The sequence below is a fragment of the Microcaecilia unicolor genome, chromosome 3 (assembly GCF_901765095.1).
Source record: "Microcaecilia unicolor chromosome 3, aMicUni1.1, whole genome shotgun sequence".
NCBI classification, from domain to species: Eukaryota; Metazoa; Chordata; class Amphibia; order Gymnophiona; family Siphonopidae; genus Microcaecilia; species Microcaecilia unicolor.
In genome coordinates, this window is record NC_044033.1 from 24,535,962 (window position 1) to 24,559,128 (window position 23,167).

The 23,167-nt window shown below is 46.8% G+C and overlaps 1 protein-coding gene across 2 annotated transcripts in view; it reads right to left on the bottom strand.

Annotated features, from left to right (window-relative positions):
• Window positions 1-539: 539 nt before the first annotated feature.
• The window catches only part of HAAO (3-hydroxyanthranilate 3,4-dioxygenase), a 77,795-nt gene continuing 55,167 nt past the window's right edge, over window positions 540-23,167 (bottom strand). For both annotated transcript variants that reach the window (XM_030195791.1, XM_030195790.1), the window contains 2 exons: window positions 9,627-9,709; window positions 540-1,978 (listed from right to left, as the gene is read on the bottom strand). In XM_030195791.1, the coding sequence (XP_030051651.1) occupies window positions 1,900-1,978; window positions 9,627-9,709 (162 nt within the window). In that variant the 3' untranslated portion in view covers window positions 540-1,899. The remainder of the gene's footprint in view (window positions 1,979-9,626; window positions 9,710-23,167) is intronic.

The following is a 23,167-nucleotide window of genomic DNA, read 5'->3' on the forward strand; positions in this document are numbered from 1 at the left end:
AGAAGACTCTCTTCGGCTGGTGGGGTTCGGCGACCCCCGCCAGCAAACAAGGTATCTGATGCGGCGGCGGGGCGGGCGGTGACGGCGGGGGAGGATTGGTGGCGGGAGGGGGGTTCAAGGGGGTCGTTGGCAGGCCAGCAGGGGGGTCCAATGTGGCGGCGGCGGCTCGGGGGTGGCGGTGGGGGGGGGGCGGCTAAACAGTGCCCCTCCACCTAGGGCTCTGCCCCCCCCCTCCCGGCAAGGTCTGGCTACGCCCGTGTCAAACATTCATTTGGAAATTACAGACTATTCAAAATACCGCACAGCGGCTGATTTATTCCTTAAAACACTCTGATCATTTAACAATGTATTATTCCAAAGTTCAATGGTTGCTGGTGGCAACTCATGTTGTTTTTAAACAAGCTAGTTTGATGTCCCCAGTATCTCATGCTTTAGCTCCTTCATATGTAACAAATTGTTTTGTTTTGTCCATTTTTAGGCGCGAGACCTGATCATCTCATCTGTTTTCTTTTCCGTCTTTAAAGGGAAAAATACAGAAGAAAATGATAAATTCTTTAATATCTTACCAGGTTGCCAAACTGAGTAAAGACATTTCTTCTTTAATAGTACAGGCATCAAGCTGTGCACATTTTAGAGGTTTGCTTAAGATTCATTTGTTTTTGTAATTTTAATAGGAAAAGATTGTTAGCTTTTGTATCCCTGTTACTTTGTATTTTTGGATTGTTCAGCTTTGTTGTTTGCAACCCGCTTTGAACCGGGAGGCATTGCGGGCTAGAAAAATAAACTGTTATGTTATCTGTGCACTGACGTTTGGGATCTCGCGTGCCGGTTGATCTTCGGTGCCGGTCCTGGCGTATCTATCTGGGCAAAGATAGGACTTCTGTTTTTGCACGTTAGCACTGAATATGGCTCTGGCTCCACTCTGACTCCACCCCTGCATTAACCACACAATGCTGTGGCGGTCAGAGGGAATATTCAACAGTGTCTCTGAATATCCTCTCCTAGACCGCTGATCGGGGTTTAAGAAGGTAGGAGCCTCTCTTGCTTGTTAAATCCTTTTGAATATCTACCCTTAGGAGTTTTCTCATTTAGGGAGGAAGTTATCAAGCTGTGTTACATGTTATATGACCCTTAATGTGATTTAAAGGGCACTAGTGCAGGTAAGTTACATCATAGCAAGGCAATCAGTAATGAGATGCAAACATGCAAATGAATGTAAAGTAGCTCATTACTATGTAAATGCTTGACCCTTACAGGTAGTACTGTGAAACTACCACTAGGGGTGCTATATTGAATGAAGGTGCCAGCAAGGGGATGACTGGGGATCACTTCTGCCAGGGGAACCACTAGATCACTGTTCGGGTAGTCCCAAGGGGTCCGGGAGAGGGTTCTTTTGGGTGCTGGGGTGCTCATCTAGTGGAGCTGATGATCGGGGGCGTTCAGGTTAGGATCAGGGAGTTGGAGTCTTGGTCAGGGGTTTGGGTGAGGATCAAGGGGTTGTAGTCTTGCACAAGGGTGTCACGTGATGACTGGGCGGTTGGCTGAAGACTGGAGGGGTGAGGGTGCTCATGGTGGTCAGGTTTGAGAGCTCCAACTGGCCCTTTTATGCCATGGCCTGGGAGCACTGATGCTCCTGGGCTGCTGGAATAATGCTGCTTGTGTGGTGGCTTGAAAACAACATTATTCATTTACTACAGCAGTCAGCAACCTGTAATACTGAGATATTGCAGGTTGGTGACTCTCATGGTGATTCAAGGTGGGGGAAAATTCTTTACCACACACCTTGATAACTTCCCCCCTTTGATCCTAGGTTATTTTATCCCTCTATATATATAATATTTGATAGAAGGTTGTATACTGGAAAGCCATTTGTCACGTAGTTAAAGAACGTAATAGCAGTTAGGCGTAACGTTTCTTCCGTGTGGGATCTTGTGTGACATACAATGCAATGCATCCTTCTCTTCTTTCCCAATGATACCTGCATAAAAATAGAAAGAGTATTAGAATCAGGCTAAGTACATCAAGTAGTCAGTAAACCAGCTGCCAGTGAAAGGACCAATCAGGCGATAGGTGTAATCAATAAAACTCTTAGCCACTGGTACAACCTTCCTCTGTCTGGCAGCTACTATTCTTCCTCTCCCAGGCTTTTAGCTCTAATGCCTCATTTGTATTTGAGTGGCCAGAAGAAAAAAGCAGGGCCGCCGAGAGACTGAGCTGGGCCTGGAGTAGGGCCGCTGCCGCCCCTCCAGGATCGCCGCTGCTGCCGCCCTCGCCTGCCAGAACTGCAAATACCTTGGCTGGCGGGAGTGGAGGAATGGCCTAGTGGTTAGGGTGGTGGACTTTAGTCCTGAGGAACTGAGTTCAATTCCCGGCACAGGCAGCTCCTTGTGGCTCTGGGCAAGTCACTTAACCCTCCACTGCCCCATGTAAGCCGCATTGAGCCTGCCATGAGTGGGAAAGCGCAGGGTACAAATGTAACAAAAATAAAATAGATACTATTGGACATTCTACATGGAATGTTGCTACCATTCGAGATTCTACATGGAATGTTGCTACTATTGGGCATTCTACATGGAATGTTGCTACTACTGAGATTCTGTTGCTACTATTGGAGATTCTACATGGAATGTTGCAATTCCACTAGCAACATTCCATGTAGAAGGTTGCGCAGGCTTCTGTTTCTGTGAGTCTGACGTCCTGCACGTACGTGCAGGACGTCAGACTCACAGAAGCAGAAGCCTGCGTGGCCACATTGGTGATCTGCAAGGGCCGACTTCTACATGGAATGTTGCTAGTGGAATAGCAACATTCCATGTAGAATCTCAAATAGTAGCAACAGTGGAGGAGTGGCCTAGTGGTTAGGGTGGTGGACTTTGGTCCTGGGGAACTGAGGAACTGAGTTTGATTCTCACTTCAGGCACAGGCAGCTCCTTGTGACTCTGGGCAAGTCACTTAACCCTCCATTGCCCCATGTAAGCCGCATTGAGCCTGCCATGAGTGGGAAAGCGCAGGGTACAAATGTAACACACAAAAAAAAAAAAATCCTGAGGCCCCGCCAGCAGAAGAGGTCTTCCTCCAGTGCTGCTCTTTCCTCTGCCGCATTGCCTGCCCCCGCGGCTGCTTTTTCTCTCATGTTGCAAATGTGCATGTGCGGCCTGAGGGGAAAAGCAGCCACATGGCAGGCAATGCGGCAGAGTGAAGAGCAGCGCTGGAGGAAGATCTCTTCTGCTGGCGGGATCTGGGGGGACCCCTGCCAGCCAAACCAGAGGTCTATGTCTGCTCCTCTGGGTCCTCCCCAGCCTCCAAGGGGGGACACGGCGCTGGAGTTCTCTCTCCTGCTCCTGTCGGGACATGATCACCCGGGTTCTGTCAAGAACAGGAGAGAGAGAGAGAGATCCCAGTGCCGGGCTGCCCTTGGAGGCCCGGGCCTGGGGAATTTTGCCCCCTCTGCCCCCCCTCTCGGCAGCCCTGTGTACAATTCTGGAGAATGCCCTCTGTCTTTCTCTGCACATATCCAACAGACTGCTAAAACCTGTCGTTTCTTTCTCTATAATATCACCAAAATTTATCCCTTCCTTTCTGAGCACACTACCAAAAGCTTTATCTACACTCTTATCTCCTAACGCTTAGACTACTGCAACTTGTTTCTTAGTCTCCCACTAAGCCATCTCTCTCTCCGCCAGTGTTGCTATGCATATATTAGCCCTCTCCTCAGGTCACTTGATTGACTCCCTATCCATTTCTGCGCACAGTTCTAACTTTTCTCATTGACTTATAAGTGCATTCATTCTGCAGCTCCTAAGTACCTCTCAACTCTTATCTCTCCCTACATTCCTCCCCAGGAACTCCGTTCATCAGGTAAATCTCTCTTATCTGTACCCTTCTCCTCCACTGCCAAGTCCAGACTCTGTTCCTTTTATTTTTCTGCATGATATGCCTGGAACAGACGTCCTGAATCAGTACGTCAAGCACCAGATCTGTCCGTCTTCAAATCTACGCTAAAAACACACCTTTTTGAGGCTGCTTTTAACTCCTAACCCCACTCACTTGTTCAGTACCCATGTCTGTTTTATCATTCCCTCCTTAAGTAATTTCCTTCCAGACGATATTCAGCACTATTTAACGAGCCAGAACGGCTGCCGATATTCAGCGAGGGATTACCAGTTATCCCCTGCGGAATATCCCTGGTTAGTGGCATAACCGGCCATCTGTCTATTTTTAAAGCCAGTTTAGCGGCCATATTTGGCCATGTGAAAAGGTGGGATATCTTTGGCCAGTTTAAAGATAACCAGCTAAGTCTGAATATTGACTTACCCAGTTATCTTTAAACCGGCCAAAAATAAACCAGATATTCAATGCCAGTCACAGGAAATGGCCCAGCATTGAATATCCGGGTTCTGTGCCTACCACGGAAGTTAGCCGGTCTAACTCCCACGGTCTGAATATCAGCCCCCTTATCCATTATTTGTCCTATTCATCTGTCTTGATTAGATTGTAAGCTTTGTCAAGCAGGGACTCTCTCTTACATGATTAGCATACAGTGCTGCATGCATCTAGTAGACCTATAGAAATGATAAGTAGTAGTAGTAATAATTATTAGTAGACAATTATTGAGTGTTATTGGCTCATTAACTAATTTAGTTCCACACAAAACTCAGGATTGCACACAAATTTGGCCGACCTTTATAGAATCTCGGGGAAAGTGTATGGGAGAGTCCAAGGAGAAGGGTAGATAGGCTCTTCCAAAAATACAAAGGAGACGTCAACTTAACAAGGTGATCTTTATTGAAACAAAACAAAAGACTTTAATTTTGTTTTAGTAAAGATCACCTTGTTGAGTTGACATCTCCCTTGACTTTTTGGAAGAGCCTATCTACCCTACTCCTTGGACTCTTTCTTGCTGGTATACGTAGGGACTGAATGTTCCTCCACTTTGTGTGGAAAGCGTATGGGGACAGATTTTAAGATTGCAATATGTATACTTTGGTAGAAAAGCAGGAGAGGGAAGATATGACATAGACATTTAAATACCTCTGTGGCATAAATGCATAGGAGGTCATGAATGAGAGGGCATAACATAAAGGTGAAAAGGGACAGTCTCAGATGTAAGCTAAGGAAATACTTCATGGAAAGGGTGGTGAATACATGAAATGTCTTCCCGGTGAAGGTAATGGAAACAAAGACTATTTCTGAATTCAAGCAAGCTTGGGACAAGTACATGAGATTTGTAAGGGGTAGTAGATGGTATGGATGTACAGACTGGATAGATCATATGGCCCTTATCTACCTTCATTTTCTAGGTTTCTAGGTTTCTCAGTTACTTCCATGGCATATCGAAAACAGATATTTATGAATGAATTATACCTAAAAAAAAGTAGCGAAGTGGAAAATGCAGGATTGAGTAGGACTCATGACAAAAACTGGTTGGCAATTTTCATATGCTACTTGAAGGACATTGTGGGGCACATGCAAAAAGGTGAAGTCTTAAGGCCTCAATGAAATTGACCTTTGGTTTTCATGCAGGATAGAGCAAAATTTATTCATTCTTTCTATATAAACAGAAGACTGCCCTAGAGAAGTGTCGGAATCTGGGGGAGGAAGGGTTAAAATAAAGATGCCCTAGCTTTATAATTATTGTATTGCATATTGCATATAAATTTACTCATGATTTCTTTTTAGAAACAGCCAAAGTCTTACCAGTATTTCTTCGCTTAATACACAATGACAGTTTATTTATTGCCTCACATACCAGAGACTACTGTTTGATTAAACAAATGTACATTGAATAATAGATTAAATTTTGAAGCTCATCAACCATGCATAAGTAACACAAACACACTGAATGAGATATAAATTACAGATCACTATGAACAATATAATTAGAATAGATAAAAACTCATTAATCATAAATTACATGTTGATTGAACTGTATCATGTCTGAACAGAGACCAATGTGATGCCATTGGGTTCTGTTTCATTGTCTGGTGCTTCATGATGTGTTTATCAGGCATCAGAAAATGTTTACACGTGCTGTTGTGCGTATCACAATGCCAGACATTTGTTTATAGGAATATCTGCGCCATAAACATTTGTGTTGGTTAGTCTTCGCATCTAGATACTAAATTATTTGTCCTGTTCATCTTCACTCAAGTCTATGGGGAAAGCTGTTTTAGAATGCAACAGTGGAGCTTGTCAACCATTTTCCATCAAATTTGCTGGAAGGCATCTGTTACACAGGCCTTCAACAGTATCACAGACACCTCACAGAAGCAGAAGAAGGGCAAAGGGCACAATCAGTGGAAGGAAGGCTTCAAGAAACCACCACCATCAGAAGGGCAAATTGGCATAAAGAGTGAAACTGGAATTGGAATTCTCTTCCTAAATCAATCAAGTTTACAGATGATTACCTAACTTTTAGAAGTCTGCTAAAAACACATTTCTGAATACAAAGAACTGTATTTGAATTTTACCCACGCCCTTTTCTTAATCTCGTTTCCCATCTAGTCCTGCCTAATTATGCTCTCACCTATCCACCCTTAATTATTTGATTGTCCTTGAGATAGTCGAAATCCCTGGTTACTTACTGCACATGTATTCATTTGCTTCTTGACCTTATTGTAATTTGTGTTATATTCTGTATATTATTATGTTTTATTTACTTTATTGTTTGTTTGTAAGTCACATTGAACTTTAGACAATTTGGGGCTAGCATGGGGTATAAATGTCATGAATGAATGAATAAATAAATAAATAAAATAAATGAAGACCGCCAAGGGAGTGAAAGAGGTCAATGCAGCACCAAAATTGCAAGGCACCTTGAAGGGATAAAATGGCACCAACATTTGGCAGAAAGATTCCGGGGCATAGGTAGAGGAATAAAGCAGTGATCGCACTGTCTGGATAATCCCAAGGCAGCGTGAGTGGGTTAAAGCAGTACCAGCAGATGCAGGAAGACATACTGGAAGAGGGACAACATAACTGCAAGGTCCTAAAACACCTGAAGAGAGCCAACACAGCAGCAAATTTTCTTCTTTTAAGTTTTGGCATGTGGGGCTCAAGGAACCCACTGGAAACGTGCAGCAACCCAGAGACACTGCAGTAGAAATTGGCAAAAAAAAACAGAGTAAGGTGAAAGAGTTCACCAGTGTGGATGAACACCAAAATCACAACGAGAAGTTAACAGTGGAAGGAAAGTGGGAAGTGGACCAATGACGCAAGAGACCAGGACAACAATCTATTATTCACAGTGGTTTATTGTAGACTCAATGCAGATCTGTGTTTCGGCCACAGGCCTGCCTCAGGAGTCTGAAAAAACCATAAAAAATACATTAAAAAACCCGAAAAAGATAGAAAAGATATACAATAATGTAAAATGTACAGACAATGGCATCCAAATTGTAGATTGTAAATAAATACATGTAAAAAATACAAATAAAAGTATTTAAAAAAATTAACATGTGTGATCAAACTCATATTAGTTAAGATATCCAAAGAAATATATTTTGTTATAAAAAAGATATCTATATATGTGTGCATATGTGACAATAGTATAAGGTATCTAGAGATGTAAATACAAATGCTTAACATGTGTTGTAAAATACTAAAAAGTGCATATGTGCATAAAAACATACTCTGAAGAGTAAGACATGGATGTATTGATTATAGGCAACTGTGGAACTCTGCATCCAGTCCTTCTCCCAGTCGAATGAATAATGAACGAAATCAAACAGAGGGAGGTTTGTCTTTAGAAACTCTGGTGCTAGCTGTGAATGGCGGGGACCCACAATATCTCCTGCCATGGAGATTATCTGTTCACCGGACATACTGGTTGGAGTGCAGGGACAGGAAATGCTGAGCAACCCTGGCCAGGTCTGATCAGACTGCTGAGTTGTGTGTCTAGTATGCCAAGCAGGGGCATAGCCAGACCTCGACAGGAGGGGGGGGGGCCAAAGCCCAAGATGGGGGGGGGCACATTTTGGCCTGCCTCCCACCGTCACCTTTCCCCCCCCCCCCCCCCGCCGCTTCTGCCTCCCTACTGCTGCCACTGCTCCTCCCCTCACCGGAGCTGGAAGGTACCACCTCTGCCTTCCCGCCGCCACGCCACCCCCTGCCGCTGCCGCCGCTGGAAGGTACCTTGGCTGGAGGGGTCCCCAACCCCCGCCAGCTAAAGCATTTGTTCCGAGCTGGTCTTTCGTTGCTGGCGCCCTGTCCTGCTTTCAGCGCCATGCACGTTCGTATTAATGAAACTGAGTAAGCATTGGCATTTCAACTAAAGCTCAATAAAGAAAAAACTCATTGTCTCATCCTCTCATCCCAACACAGCGCGGACATCCCCACAAGTATCAACACCCCAGATCACATCCTTCCTATCTCAGACAGCTTGAAAATCCTCGGCGTTACAATGGACCGTAACTTAACACTAGAGAGCCAAGTGGCATCCACAGCAAAGAAAATGTTCCACTCAATGTGAAAACTCAAACGCGTGAAGCAATCCTTCCCCGAGGGAAACATTTCGCAACCTGATACAATCAATAGAACTAAGCCACTTAGATTACTGCAATGGAATTTATGCGGGATGTAAAGAACAAACCTTAAAGAAACTTCAGACCGCTCAAAACACGGCAGCTAGGCTTATATTTGGTAAAACGCGATTTGAAAGTGCAAAACCCCTCCGCGAAAAACTACACTGGCTCCCAATCAAAGAACGCATCGCCTTCAAAATCTGCACCCTGGTTCACAAAATCATCTACGGAGAAGCCCCGAGTTACATGACAGACTTGATCGACTTACTAATTAGAAATACATCCGAATCAACACGATCTTATCTAACAGTATCCGATCAATCAGGAACTACCTACCCTTCCAGAAATCATTAAAAACCCATCTGTCCAAGCAAGCCTACCCAAATGAACCAAACTAATCCTATGAACCCATTTACCCAAACACTTGCACATCTCTACCCACCTATATCTTCTATTATTCTGCTTTACTGAACTTATATTTTCCCTATCAAGTTTCACTATCAATAACCTGTAATCCCTATTACTATGTAAGCCGCATTGAACCTGCTTTGAGTGGGAAAGCGCGGGGTACAAATGTAATAATAAATAAATAAATACAAAATCTGCACTACCCAAGCTGCAAAGGACTTAAATACAAAACAACTTACGCATCTAGTTTTCCCTACATAAGCACACAACTGTGCAACGCATTACCAGAAGCCTTGAAAACGACGTACGACCACCTAAACTTCCGGAAATCACTAAAAACCAACCTGTTTAAAAAGGTATACCTTACCGATCCAACTTAAATGCTTAATCCCTGCAACACAACCAAACTACTACTACTTAACATTTCTAAAGCGCTACTAGGGTTACGCAGCGCTGTACAGCACGTAATGGACATAATAACACAACTCTTCCGTACTCCGATTCCCTAATGTGTTTGTGCCACATGAACTTGATTTTACCACATCACCACCCTGTATTTGTTTACACCGGAGCCTGCAAAGGCCTCTCCGGTACTACGTAAGCCACATTGAACCTACAAATAGGTGGGAAAATGTAACAACTAAATAAATAAAAATAAACTAAATACCGAAAACAATGCATATAGCTGTTACTTACATAGTTTGGGCAGGTACGAGAAGACTATCATCGGTATTCAGGTATTGCGTCTTTCCATCCAGAGTTACAACGGATGAACCTTCCTACAATAAAAATATGGGAATATATTGTATCATCTTAATAATAAGATTGATAAGTAATTGTTATTAGAACAATAATAAAAGCAAACCATAGATGATGAACTAGGAGAAAAATTTCAATTTTATACCAGTAGAAGGTGTGATGTTCTATCAATATCCTTAGTACAAATAACTATGAGGTCCTTATACTAAGCTGCGGTAAAAAGTGGCCTTAGCGAATCCTTATGCAGGTTTTCCCTGTGCATTAAGGCCATTTTTACTGCAACTGTACCGGGGGCGTAGCTACGTGGGGCCACGGGGGCATGGGCCCCCACAGATCATGCTCTGGCCCCTTCTATATTTGACCCCTCCCCCCCGCCATCGCCACCTGTCCCCTGCCCCGCATCAGGTACCTTGTTTGCTGGCAGGGGTCCCCAATCCCTGCCAGCTGAAGAGTTTCCTTCAGCGCCAGTCGACTCCGGCGCCTTCGTTGTGGGATCATCTGTTTTTGACGCCTTACGTCTTGCACCCTGCATGTAGCCCTGTGCAGGAGGTAAGGTGTCAGAAACAGATGATCCCACAACGAAGGCGCCGGAGTTGACCGGCGCTGAAGAAAACTCTTCGGCTGGCGAGGATTGGGGACCCCTGCCACCAACAAGGTACCTGATGTGGCGGTGGGGTGGCGGTGGCAGAGGGGGTTGCAGTTGCTGCGGCGATCCAAAGTGGTGGTGGGGGGGGGGGGTCGGCGGCGGCGAGGGGGGGTCGGTGGCGGGGGTCGGCGGCTAAACAGTGCCCCCCCACCTCGGGCTCTGGCCCCCCTCCCGCCGAGGTCTGGCTACGCCCCTGAAAATAGCCAATTTTCTATATTTTGTTTTAATGGTCATGTGCTAATGTTGCCATTAGTGCATGGCCATTAAAATAATTGTCATGTGAGCTCTCAGCACCACCCATTTTGTAGGCGGTAAGGGCTTGCATGGTATTTCTCCGCTATCCAGTTAGAATGTTAGGCGATCCAGGAAATATCTAACGCCATCCATACTGAGATCCAGCCATTCCAGCTATCGACAAGACTCATGTAATCTTCACTCTTACAGAGTGAATACTGTATGTGACTCGTTCCATCAAATCCCATTGAAGTCTCTCTGCTCCCAAGGTCTAAATCAGGATATAACTTTTAGCCTATCGATCATGTCTAGAGATCCATAATCAATGCGACTAAATGTATTGTTCTCCTCATCATAGGTCCAAGATCTTCGTTTTAGAATCAGAAATTGCAAGCTGGCTCGCTGTATTTCATCTCTCTCTAACCCTGTAAACAGCATTGCTTTCTTACCCTACGCTTAGCTGAGATATTGACAGAAAGACTCATCACACTTGTACTGGCCCAGAATCAGTGCAGCACTCTTATTTCAACTATCTACAGTGAATTCCTTGTGTGTTGAATTGCAATAAACTGTTGGAAATTAAAAGGCAAGTCTTCTCATCTGGTTGTTTTATTAGGTTTTACTTACTCTCTAGTAATACACTGGTATACACTACAAGGGCAGAGCACATTCTTATTAATTACATTAAAAAAAATCTATTGGGTCTATATTCAGGGGGAGACCACATACATATATACAACAATCTGTAATACACAGATATTCAATGGATTTAGAAAGCCCCTCTGTTCTATTGAACCAAAGCTAATAACTTGTTTAATCAAGTTCCAGCAATCAGATTTATAAACAAAGGCACGTACTGTTAGGAAATCAAATAAAAACAGAACACATACATTGAGCCAGAGGGAATAGCTGGTCATAGAGAAATTATATTAATTTAATTAACTGACAATATCATTATGCCTCCGTATAGGTCCATGACGCATCTTGAGTGCCGTTGTGGGCATCCTGTCTCAGAAAGTGGAATTAGAAAAGGTTCAGGGAAGGGCAAAAAAGGAAATGGAGCAACCCCCTTACTGAAGAAAGGTTAAACAGGTTAGAGCTCTTTAGATTGGAAAAGAGATGATTTAAACAGGGATACTAGTTCATAAAATCATTCACGGAGATGCACCAGCCGACATGTCAGACCTGATTGACTTACCACCCAGGAATGCCAAAAGATCATCCCGCACATTCCTTGATCTGCACTTCCCTAACTGCAAAGGTCTAAAATACAAATTAATGCACGCGTCAAACTTCACCTACTTAAGCACACAGTTATGGAACGCACTGCCCCGCAACTTAAAAACAATTTATGAACTAATGAACTTCCGCAAACTACTGAAGACCCATCTCTTTAACAAGGCATACCACAAAGACCAACCAATGTGAATATACACAACTACACCACATCAGTAGCGTACCAAGGGGGGGCGGGCGGTCTGCCCCGGGTGCACGCCACTGGGGGGGTGCCACGCGCTGGTCAGCGTCGTTGGTTTCCATGCTCCCTCTGCCCCTGAACAGGAAGTAACCTGTTCTGGGGCAGAGGGAGCATGGAAACCAACGACGCCGACCGGCACGCGGCACCCCCCCAGCGGCGTGCAACCGAGGGGGGGTTCTTTCACCGGGGGGTCACGCTGCACAGGGGGGGGCCGGGGCACATCGGCGATCCGCCCCGGGTGTCAGCGCCCCTCAGAACGCCACTGCTCCACATATATTCTGAATTGTCTTATTATCAGGAGCTTAGTCAAGATCGGGAGGCGGGGCTGGTGGTTGGAAGGTGGGGATAGGGCTGGGCAGACTTATACGGTCTGTGCCAGAGCTGGTGGTTGGGAGGTGGGGCTGGTGGTGGGGAGGTGAGGATAATGCTGGGCAGACTTATACGGTCTGTGCCTGTGCCAGAGCCGGTGGTTGGGAGGTGGGGCTGGTGGTTGGGAGGCGGGGATAGTGCTGGGCAGACTTATACGGTCTGTGCCCTGAAGAGCACAGGTACAAATCAAAGTAGGGTATACACAAAAAGCAGCAAATATGAGTTATCTTGTTGGGCAGACTGGATGGACCGTGCAGGTCTTTTTCTGCCATCATCTACTATGTTACTATGTTATTGTCATGTTTTTTCTTCATCATGCTGCCCACGATCCTTCTGTACCACTAAATGTCTATTTTCTAATATATGTCCACCATTCATGATGTATTGTAAGCAGTGCCGTAGCGAGGGCTAATGGCACCCGGGGTGGGTCGCCGCTGTGCACCCCCCCCCCCCGGGTGCAGCACGGCGCGACCCCCCCCTCTGCGGCGCACCCCCCCGGAGTGCAACCTCCCCCCTGGACCGCATTCTTACCTGCGGGAGGGCCGATCCACCCCGAGTGCATGTCACTCGGAGCTGTGTCGGCCCCGCTGGTTCCCTGCTCTCTCTGCCCCGGAAGTGCAGAGGGAGCAGGGAACCAGCGGGGCTGGCACCCCCCGAGCGCGTGCACCCGGGGCGGACCGCCCCTCCCGCCCCCCCTTCCTACGCCACTGATTGTAAGCCACATTGAGCCTGCAAAAAGGTGGGAAAATGTGGGATACAAATGCAATAAATAAATGGGGTAGAATAGTTAAACAGGGGACAGTTGTTTAACTTTTCAAGCAACACAAAAACAAGAGGACAGTCGATCACAATTAAAAACCAGCAGACTGAAACCAAAGCATAGAAAATATTGTTTTCATGCCATGCATAATTATGCTGCGGAATCTGCTGCCATGAAGGTGAATAACGTAGTGGGGTTCGAGGTTTCGATAAATTCCTAGAACAAAAGTCCTTTAAAATGTATTAGCTAGGTAAACTTGGAAAACTCATTGCTTAGCCCTTGAACTAAGCTGGGGCCACTGTCAAGAGTAAGGATGCTAGACTTGACGGTCTTTGGTGTGACTCAGCATCGCTCCCTGCCTTGTGGTGTCTGCAGCACAGTGGGCGGAGTGGGGGTGCTAAGGGGCATGTTGCACAAAGCGTGATTCTGGCTCAGGGTGTTCCTGGGTAGATTTAGGAGTAACATCAGGAAATACTTTACAGAGAAGGCAGTGGATGCCTGGACTACCTTCCCGATGGTGGTAGAAACAAAAACAGTGATGGAATTCACAAACGTGGGATAAATACAGAGGATCCCTATATAGAAAGAAGATGAAATCAAAGCAAAATTTAAATAGCCTTAGCACTTTAAACAGGGCACAGAGAGTTGCGAGTTGCATGGAGTGGCAGGTACAAATCTAGTCACTTTGTTGGGCAGACGATCAATGTGGAATAATGATTCAGACAAATAATAACTGGGGATAATCAGGTCAATACCACGTTTTTTCTGTTTACTGTTGTTTAATTGATCTCCTTGTCTTGTTTCACTCTCCCTATATTGTGGTCTAAGGAAGAGTATAGAATTACCTGATTGAAATAATTCTTGTGTATTACTTTCTCTGTATTTCTGGCAAGTTTATTTTATTGCTTGTAAATTTAAATTCTTATAAAAAAAAAAAAAGTGATCACGCAATAACAATGTTACCATGGCGTAACCCAGCAAAATTATGCCATTCTGTTTTTGCATCGCAATAACTTATCCCTGGATTCTATATAAGATGCCCAAATTTGGACATGCTGCTGAGAGATGTGTGTGTAAATTAACTGGTTAACGAGCTCTTAACCATCAACAATTTAATTAATTAATTATTTGTTGCATTTGTAGCCCACACAGTGGCGTACCAAGGGGGGGCGGTCCGCCCCGGGTGCACGCTGCTGGGGAGTGCCGCGGCACATGCCTGCGGGCTCCGATTTCACGAACTTTGCTCGTTCGCTGCAGCTCCCTCTGCCCCGGAACAGGTTACTTCGTGTTCCGGGGCAGAGGGAGCTGCAGCAAACGAGCGAAGTTCGCGGAAGTCGGAGCCCACAGGCGCGCGCCGCGGCACCCCCCCCCAGCGGCGTGCACCCGGGGGGGTGTCATTTCAGCGGGGAAGGTGTCATTTCACAGGCGGGGGGGGGGGGGGGGGCGCATCAGCGATCCGCCCCGGGTGCCATCCACGCTAGGAACGCCACTGAGCCCACATTTCCCCCACCTATTTGCAGGCTCAATGTGGCTTACATTATGCCGTAGTGGCGATCGCCATTATCGGAATGAGAAATACAGAGTGGTATTGCATTAAAGTTCACAAGTGACAGAGTATAGAGTCAGGTATAGAGAGTTCATTTCCGGACTGAGAAATAAAGTGGTGTTGCATTAAAGTTCAATGGTGACAGAGTAAATTAAGCAATCAAGTATCGAGGGTTCAGTTTTGTCCAGTTCTCCTTATCTGGAATTTAGGATAGATCATTGTGGGTGCCAACAACCAATTATTGATATTAATTGGCACTCATTAAAATTTGCATAAGAAGCTGGCTGCGCACTATTCTATTAGGCAGGTTGCCTAACTCCTATAGGGGGAGAGTCTAAATATGGCGCCTAAAAAATGCGCATGGTAAACATTGCCGAATAAGCGTATTCTATAAATGGCGCCTAGATTTAGGCACGGTGTCTAGAATTCACTTCGTTGATATCCCAGTGCCTAAAACTACGCGCCTACATTTATACCAACGAAAATATGGCGCAAATCCCAGTGCATTGATTTAGGTGCACAGGGCCATATTCTATAACTTTGCATATAAATTTTGAAAAGCCCACGGAATTCCCATTTCCCTGCCTATAACCACACCCCTTTTTGCCTGTGCACATTAGAAGTTAGGTGCGCTGAGTTACAGAAATGCGCTTAGCGAGTTGTGCACGTAAATTCTAATTATTGCCAATTAGTGCTCATTATTGCTTGTGAAGCCAATTAACTTACAGATGTTGTTATAGAATACATTCAGATTTTGGGGAGGATCTCTAGACACGCTATATAGAATCCGGGGGGATAGCACATATCCCTAAAGGGGGTGTGGCCACGGGAGGGACATGGGCAGGGGTGGACCGACCATTAGGCCACATGAGGCGGGGGCCTCAGGCGGCAATCTTCAGAAGCAGAATCTCCCCACTCTTCGGGGAGCGGCATCGCCCCCTTCACGGCGTTTAGCTGTTTTATGACGTTCCAAACCCTGCAGCGGCAGCGATTCCCATACGCTGTCCTGCTGCCAGCACCCGCCTCTTTCCTTTACTGCAGCCGCCTCTCTGATGTAACTTCCTGTTTCGTCAGAGGCTCAGGCAGCTACAGTAAAGGGAAGAGGCGGGTGCTCATAATTTAGGAGCGTAGATTTAGGAGCATAAATTTAGGAGCATAACCTTTATAGAATGAGGCCCTAAGTCCTGTTTTAACAGTATGTCAAAACTTTACCAAAACAGCAAGCTACTGCAAGGTTTAATGTCCATAATCCTCAATCAAATATGTTTAGCACAATGTAATTACAGGTGCCAATTATCCAAATTGATGGATGGTAATTCCTTTTTTTTAGCAATGTTAATGTAATTCCTGGAAATAATTGCCATTGCCGCTGGGTACATTTGATTGAATAGAAAAGCAGAAAACAGTTTTAGATTGCAAAATGTGTTTTGTAATTCAGATCCCGTTTCATACTCCATTCTATAACTGTATTTAAAACATAGAAATAGGATACCCCAGGCTAGCACACCCAAAATAACGTTAGCTAAAATAAACCCACAAAATACTTAGATAGAGGTGATGCTTTCAATAGGGTGGCAAACAGTTTAAGAATCCTCCTTCATCTTTTTGTAAATTCTTAACTCCTTTTCTTGTGTACTCAGCCCATATGAATACCATGTTTGTGCAGCGCTGCGTACACCTTGTAGCGCTATAGAAGTGATAAATAGTAGTAGTAGTAGTAGTAGTCTCTTGTAACCAGAGCTAATATTGTGATGTCATAATGCCTCAGTCCACCAATAAGAGCCAACCTCATCAGTGATGTCACAATGGCTTGATTGTCCTATACTTGGCTCACTTTTATTACATAGCTCTTTGAGCAGGGACTGTCTTTCTTCTATGTTTGTGCAGCGCTGCGTATGCCTTGTAGCGCTACAGAAATGCTAAATAGTAGTAGTAGTAGTAGTAATACCCAAATGGGTAAAGGTAGGACAGAAAGGAAGCTGTATATTGTAAAGCTCCTGACCACGGGGTGATTCAGAAATGCAGCCCTCTGCTGGCTGGAGTTGGGGAAAAGTCTCCTGTATAAACCCCACACTCTCTAGGCAAACATGCCAGCCTCTTTGGATTTGTCTTAGCTCCCAAGCCAAGCTATATATTGTAACCAGTGAGGCAAACGTCTGAACCCCAGGCAGTTCCAACCAAAGTAGTTTAGAACAACCAGTTGTAAATCCCTGATAGCTCCAGCAAAACAGCTCAGAAGCAAACAGTTCTAAACAAAGGAGTTTCTTTTATAATCCCCCAGAGTATTCTTGTGCTAAGCCCTCTTGAGGTGCTCTAGCACTCAGCTTTGGAGCAGTTTGTATAGACACATGCACTTCCTGCTCTCCACCCGGCCTCACTAGCCCCATGCTCCTGAGCAGAACTCAAGCTGGTCTTCCCCCAGTCACTGTCAAGCACCCACCTCTATATCCTGGGCTCCTTCCTTACTCAGGGTCATTGTTGCCAGGGTTGCAGTCTTCCCGCAACACTGGGCGGGTTTTCTTTGAGCAGCTGTGGCAAAATTTCGGCGGCTGCGGGGTGCGGGTTTGGGCTCTTCTCCTGTGGCCGCTGTGTGTTTTTTTCCGGGGCTTCTATTGGTCCAATTTGGTCCAATAAAAGCTTTCCCGGGGCTTCTATTGGTCCGATGTGGTCCAATAGAAGCTTTTGAGGGGCGTGGTCGACGTCAGGGGCGGGGTTAGCAACATCAGGGGTGACGTGGGAGGCGGGGCTGGTGACGTGGGAGGCGGGGTTTGACGTTGGGCTGGTTTTGGGCTGGTTTAGGGCGGGGAAAATTTTTCCCATCTGGCAACCCTGCTCAGGGTGACCGCTCTGCCATGCCTTCCTCCTGCTGGATATCCTTCCCTGTTAGGTCCAGTGTGCCCCGGTCACTCCTCTGGTTCACAGACAATGACCCCACCGCACTTTCCCTGGGACTATAACTCGGATTCTCCAGCCTTCATCAATATGCAAATTAGGCAGTCAACGAATGCAAATTCACTTTATTAGTACTTGGATTCAGTCTTGTGGGGAACCACTTCTTTCCATTTATCATTCACTTGCAACTACACTCACTGAGTCCCTTTACTTTGGGAGAACGGGGTCTCAGTGAAAAAACAGCCACCATCCCTGGACAGGACTTTCTTCACTCTCATTAACCTTACAGTCCTATCCTCCACCCCACGGCTGTTAGTTCATTTTAAACACTTCACAAGTCCATCAACAACATGGCCTGGTAGGTACCTTCTCTCTTAGGGCCTCCTTCTCGCGCTCTCTTCCCTCTTCCAGGTACTCCTCCTCCAGCCGGCTTCCCAGGCTCCTCCAGGTTCCCATATTGTCCCTCCTTAGCTTCTCAGGAGGTACTGTTTATATAGGGCTGCTAATAGCCCACCACAGCCCTTCTGGGCCCCTCCTCCCAGTTCTGGAAGAGTCCAGAGCCTTCTGGGTGCCCTTCTCTTAGCAGGGAACCCCTGCTACAGATACTCCCTGGTCCCCCATGTTCAGGCCTTAGCTGAAGCTTTCTCTGCTGGCCCCTTCAGGCCATTACCCTGATGTCCCAATTGGAGCTCCCCCTAGGGACCAGATCATGGCATTTTCCCTATTTCTTGTAGGAGAGCGCCCCCTAGCGGCCTCCTCGGGGTACGGCAGGCCTGTGTTTATCACAATATATAACATCGAGCTGGTTTTCAAGATGACACATGGAGAAGACAGAAGGAATAGGTGCAAGACATGAATAGCGAAAGGACTGAGAGATGGCCAGAGGAAGCAACGCTGCCCCTCAGCACTTCATTCTCATGTGTCACAGTTCTGCTGATGTGGGAATTCAGCAAAGAGATTCCTGTTGCTCTTTTTCTTTCATGGTCTGCATACTTCCTTACCCTGACGATAAAGTCTGTTTTGGCGGTGACACTTATTAACGGTGGTGACACCATTCTAATAAGTGTGATTTTTGCTGCTGCAGAACATGCAAAGTGATTTTGTAGCCCAAAACACAGAGGCCTCTCATGATGGCACGTTAATAAGGTATATGTGTCCTTCTTATATTTTTCTATGACAGGATTTCATCTTGGATTTGATTTTACCTATTGAACGAGTTCTTCGTCTCATACTTCATGGTGAAAGCAATTTTGGCGCTTGCAGGCCCCTAGACCAGGAAGTAAGTTTTCAAAGAAAACTTCCCGTGGAGTCCTTTTGGAAATGTGGGCCGGCGGGAGAATGCGGCTCCTTGTACTGTGCTCGTCTTTGATGTAGGTTGCAAAATATGTTTTTAAAGGACATCAACCGATGCCCTAAGCGCAGTCCAACAATGGTGCCCCTCAGCCCTTCCTTTGCTTAACTGACAAGACATTAAGATTCAGTGAGTGCTGAGAAATATCATTATTTTATGAAACAAAACATCATATACTAGTTAAAAAAGGCCCGTTTCTGACACAAATGAAACGGGCGCTAGCAAGGTTTTCCTCGGCTCCCCTGCAGCCACGCATGTCCAGTGACCCTCCTCTCCCCCTGCAGCCACCCATGTCCAGTGACCCTCCTCTCCCCCTGCAGCCACCCATGTCCAGTGACCCTCCTCTCCCCCTGCAGCCACCCATGTTCAGCGACCCTCCTCCCTCCTCTGCCCCCCTGCCCCCCATGTCCAGCGACCCTCCTCTCCCCCTGCAGCCACTCATGTCCAGCAACCCTCCTCTCCCCCTGCTCCCACTGCAGCCACCCATGTCCAGCGACCCCCTGCCCCCCCTGCAGCCACCCATGTCCAGCGACCCTCCTCTCTCCCCTGCCTCCCTTCAGCCACCCATGTCCAGTGACCCCCTGCCCCCCTGCAGCCACCCATGTCCAGCGACCCTCCTCTCTCCCCTGCCTCCCTTCAGCCACCCATGTCCAGTGACCCCCTGCCCCCCTGCAGCCACCCATGTTCAGCGACCCTCCTCTCTCCCCTGCCCCCCTCCTGCCCCTCATGTCCAGCGACCCTCCTCTCTCCCCTGCCTCCCTTCAGCAACCCATGTCCAGTGACCCCCTGCCCCCCTGCAGCCACCCATGTCCAGCGACCCTCATCTCTCCCCTGCCTCCCTTCAGCCACCCATGTCCAGTGATCCCCTGCCCCCCTGTAGCCACCCATGTTCAGCGACCCTCCTCTGGACATGGATCAGCTGTGAGGCATGTTTCCCCCCTCCCCTCCCCCCGGGTTCTGAAGTTGATATCATAATGGCTACGATGATGTCAGCCTGATCTACGGAGCCTAGCAGACCAACTCGGAATGAGCCACAGTCCCAGGCAAGTCAGAACGTTGGAGGTGAGAATTATTATATATGATATTTATAATGATTAGAAAAACACTGAAATTCATGTTGGATAATGGCTGTACACCACAGAACAACACAAAGATAAAGGTAAGAACCCCTATGTGTAGTTCAAGTAAAAATCCAAGAAGTAGGAGTGAACCAAGAAATCTCCTCAGCCGAACGTCACTTAAAACAATTTTATTCAGCACTACACGTGTATACAGGGCCGCCGAGAGACTGAACTAGGCCCGGGGCAGGGCCGCCACTGCTGGGCCCAGGACAAGGCTGCTGCCGCCCCCATCCCCAATCGCTGCTGCCCTCGATCGCTGCCGCTGCCTAAATACCTTGGCTGGCGGGGATCCCAAGGCCCCGCCAGCAGAAGACGTCTTCCTCCAGCGCTGACTGCCTGCCCCTGCGGCTGCTTTTCCTCTCAGGGCATGCTGGGTTTCAAAACTGAGCATGTGCGCCTGAGATGAAAAGCAGCCGCTCAGCAATAGGCAGAAGAGCAGCGCTGGAGGACGCTCCGGGTCCTCCCCAGCCTCCAAAGGGGCCCGGCGCTGGAGTTTTCTCTCTCCCGCTCCTGTCGGGACATGATCACTCGGGTCCGTCAGGAGCAGGAGAGAGAGAGAGAGAGACCCCGCTGCCAGGCCCCCTTGGAAGCTTGGACCCAGGGAATTTTGTCCCCTCCCCCCGCTCCCCCCTCTCGGCAACCGTGTGTATATGACCCGGGGGATGGGGCCGTGTTTCGATGGAATAACCGCCTGCTTCGGGGTCAGACACTTACAGTGGAAATCACACAATATAGGCGCAGAATAATGTAATGATAAACCATTGAACAACAGTAAAAACCAGTTGGAATCCGTTGAGCCTGCCACAGTACAAAATGGATGTGGCAGACAGCAGTGAAAGAGTTAACGTCATGATTGCTAGGGGGGGAAACTCTGAGGTGCCCCCCTTCCCTTGGTGCCCTAAGCACGCGCTTCTTTTGCTTAATGGTTAATCCAGGACTGAAATACATGTTAGAATTTCAAAATGACTTCTCCATATGAACTTTCCTTTCACCATTCTAGTGCAACACAGGTTCAGCTGCACTAAAAGGATCCTTTTCAAAAACCTCATATTTAGATGGGTAAACACATACCTGTGTGAAAAACGTTTGAATACTGAGCCCTGCGTGAAGCACAGGGTGCTTTACATATGTCAAATCCCTAAATCTAATCTAATCTAATTGAATAAATTAGACCTAAATTTACCTCGTACAATATCCCCTTAATTCTACACATAAGGCTAGATTCTATATATGGAGCCTGAAAATTCTGCACAGGAAAAAAACTGCACCTAGGTGTAGGGTTATCATATGTCCGGATTTACCCGGACATGTCCTCTTTTTTAGGACATGTCCGGGCGTCCAGATGGGTTTTGCCAGTCTGCCCGTTTGTCCAGATTTCTGGACAAACGGTCGGGCGGGCGGGCGGCGAGCCTATCCTAGCCTCCCCTTCTCTTACTATCTATTGCCCTGGTGGTCTAGTGACCTCTTCGGAGCAGGAAAGAGCCCCCTCTTTCCTGCCCAGAGCTCTGTCCTTGCCCTGCATCCTGTTGCTGTGATAGTCTCGGGATTCAAAATGGCCGCCGAGAGTTGAAGCGGCCTTGTGAGTCTTCAACTTGGCGGCCATTTTGAATCCCGAGACCATCACAGCAACAGGATGCAGGGCAAGGACAGAGCTCTGGGCAGGAAAGAGGGGGGCTCTTTCCTGCCCCGAAGTGGTCACTAGACCACCAGGGCAGTAGATAGTAAGTAAGGGGAGGGGAGGTGATGGGACCTGGGGAGGGGAGGTGACGAGGGCAGGGGAGGGGAATATGTGACCCGGGGGGAGGGGAATATGTGACAGGGGGCGGGGCGAGGGCGGCAGGGGCGGGACATGTGTCCTCTTTTTGAGAGGACAAATTATGGTAACCTTACCTAGGTGTATCCTGAAAAGTACGCCTAAATGTTATAAAATAGGCTTAAATTTCCATACAGTGCATTGAATTATGCTGAGTGCCTTTCCACATGGCCAAATTTAGTCGTGGCCATTTACGCCCTGACACCTAAATTAGGTGCAGATGTATTCTATACAAGCAAGCATAGATTGTAGAAATACCCAAGCCCTGCCCATGGCTCCACCCCCTTTTCAACTATGTGATTTAGAATTTAAGTAGTGTGCGTTACAAGAGTACACTTAGGACCTCTGCAATACCAATTCTCAGTGTGGCAGATGAGAAGAAGCCCATTCAATTCCTATGGGCTTTCTCTCATTTGCTGCGCAGGAATCACTAGTGCGGCTTTGTAAAAGAAGCCCTTAACGAGTTAATTAATGCCAATTAGTGCTGATAATCACTTTTTAATATCCAATTGCCAGCGCTGATTAGCTAGTTAAACAATTAGGTTAGGAACATTATTGTAGAATGCGCTTCGATTTCTGAGCAGAAATTAAGGCAGTATGTGGGTTTCACAGCTAGTATAGAAAAAAAACTGGTAACACAGACAGATGCAGATTTTTTTTTTTTTTTTTGTTACATTTGTACCCTGTGCTTTCCCACTCATGGCAGGCTCAATGCGGCTTACATGGGGCAATGGAGGGTTAAGTGACTTGCCCAGAGTCACAAGGAGCTGCCTGTGCCTGAAGTGGGAATCAAACTCAGTTCCTCAGTTCCACCACCCTAACCACTAGGCCACTCCTCCACTGTTGCTACTATTTGAGATTCTACATGGAATATTGCTATTCCACTAGCAACATTCCATGTAGAAGTCGGCCCTTGCAGATCACCAATGTGGCCACGCAGGCTTCTGCTTCTGTGAGTCTGACGTCCATCCTGCACATGGAATGTTGCTGCATTGCTAGTGGAATAGCAACATTCCATGTAGAATGTCCAATAGTAGCAACATTCCATGTAGAATCTCCAATAGTATCTATTTTATTTTTGTTACATTTGTACCCCGCGCTTTCCCACTCATGGCAGGCTCAATGCGGCTTACATGGGGCAATGGAGGGTTAAGTGACTTGCCCAGAGTCACAAGGAGCTGCCTGTGCCTGAAGTGGGAATCGAACTCAGTTCCTCAGTTCCCCGGGACCAAAGTCCACCACCCTAACCACTAGGCCACTCCTCCACTC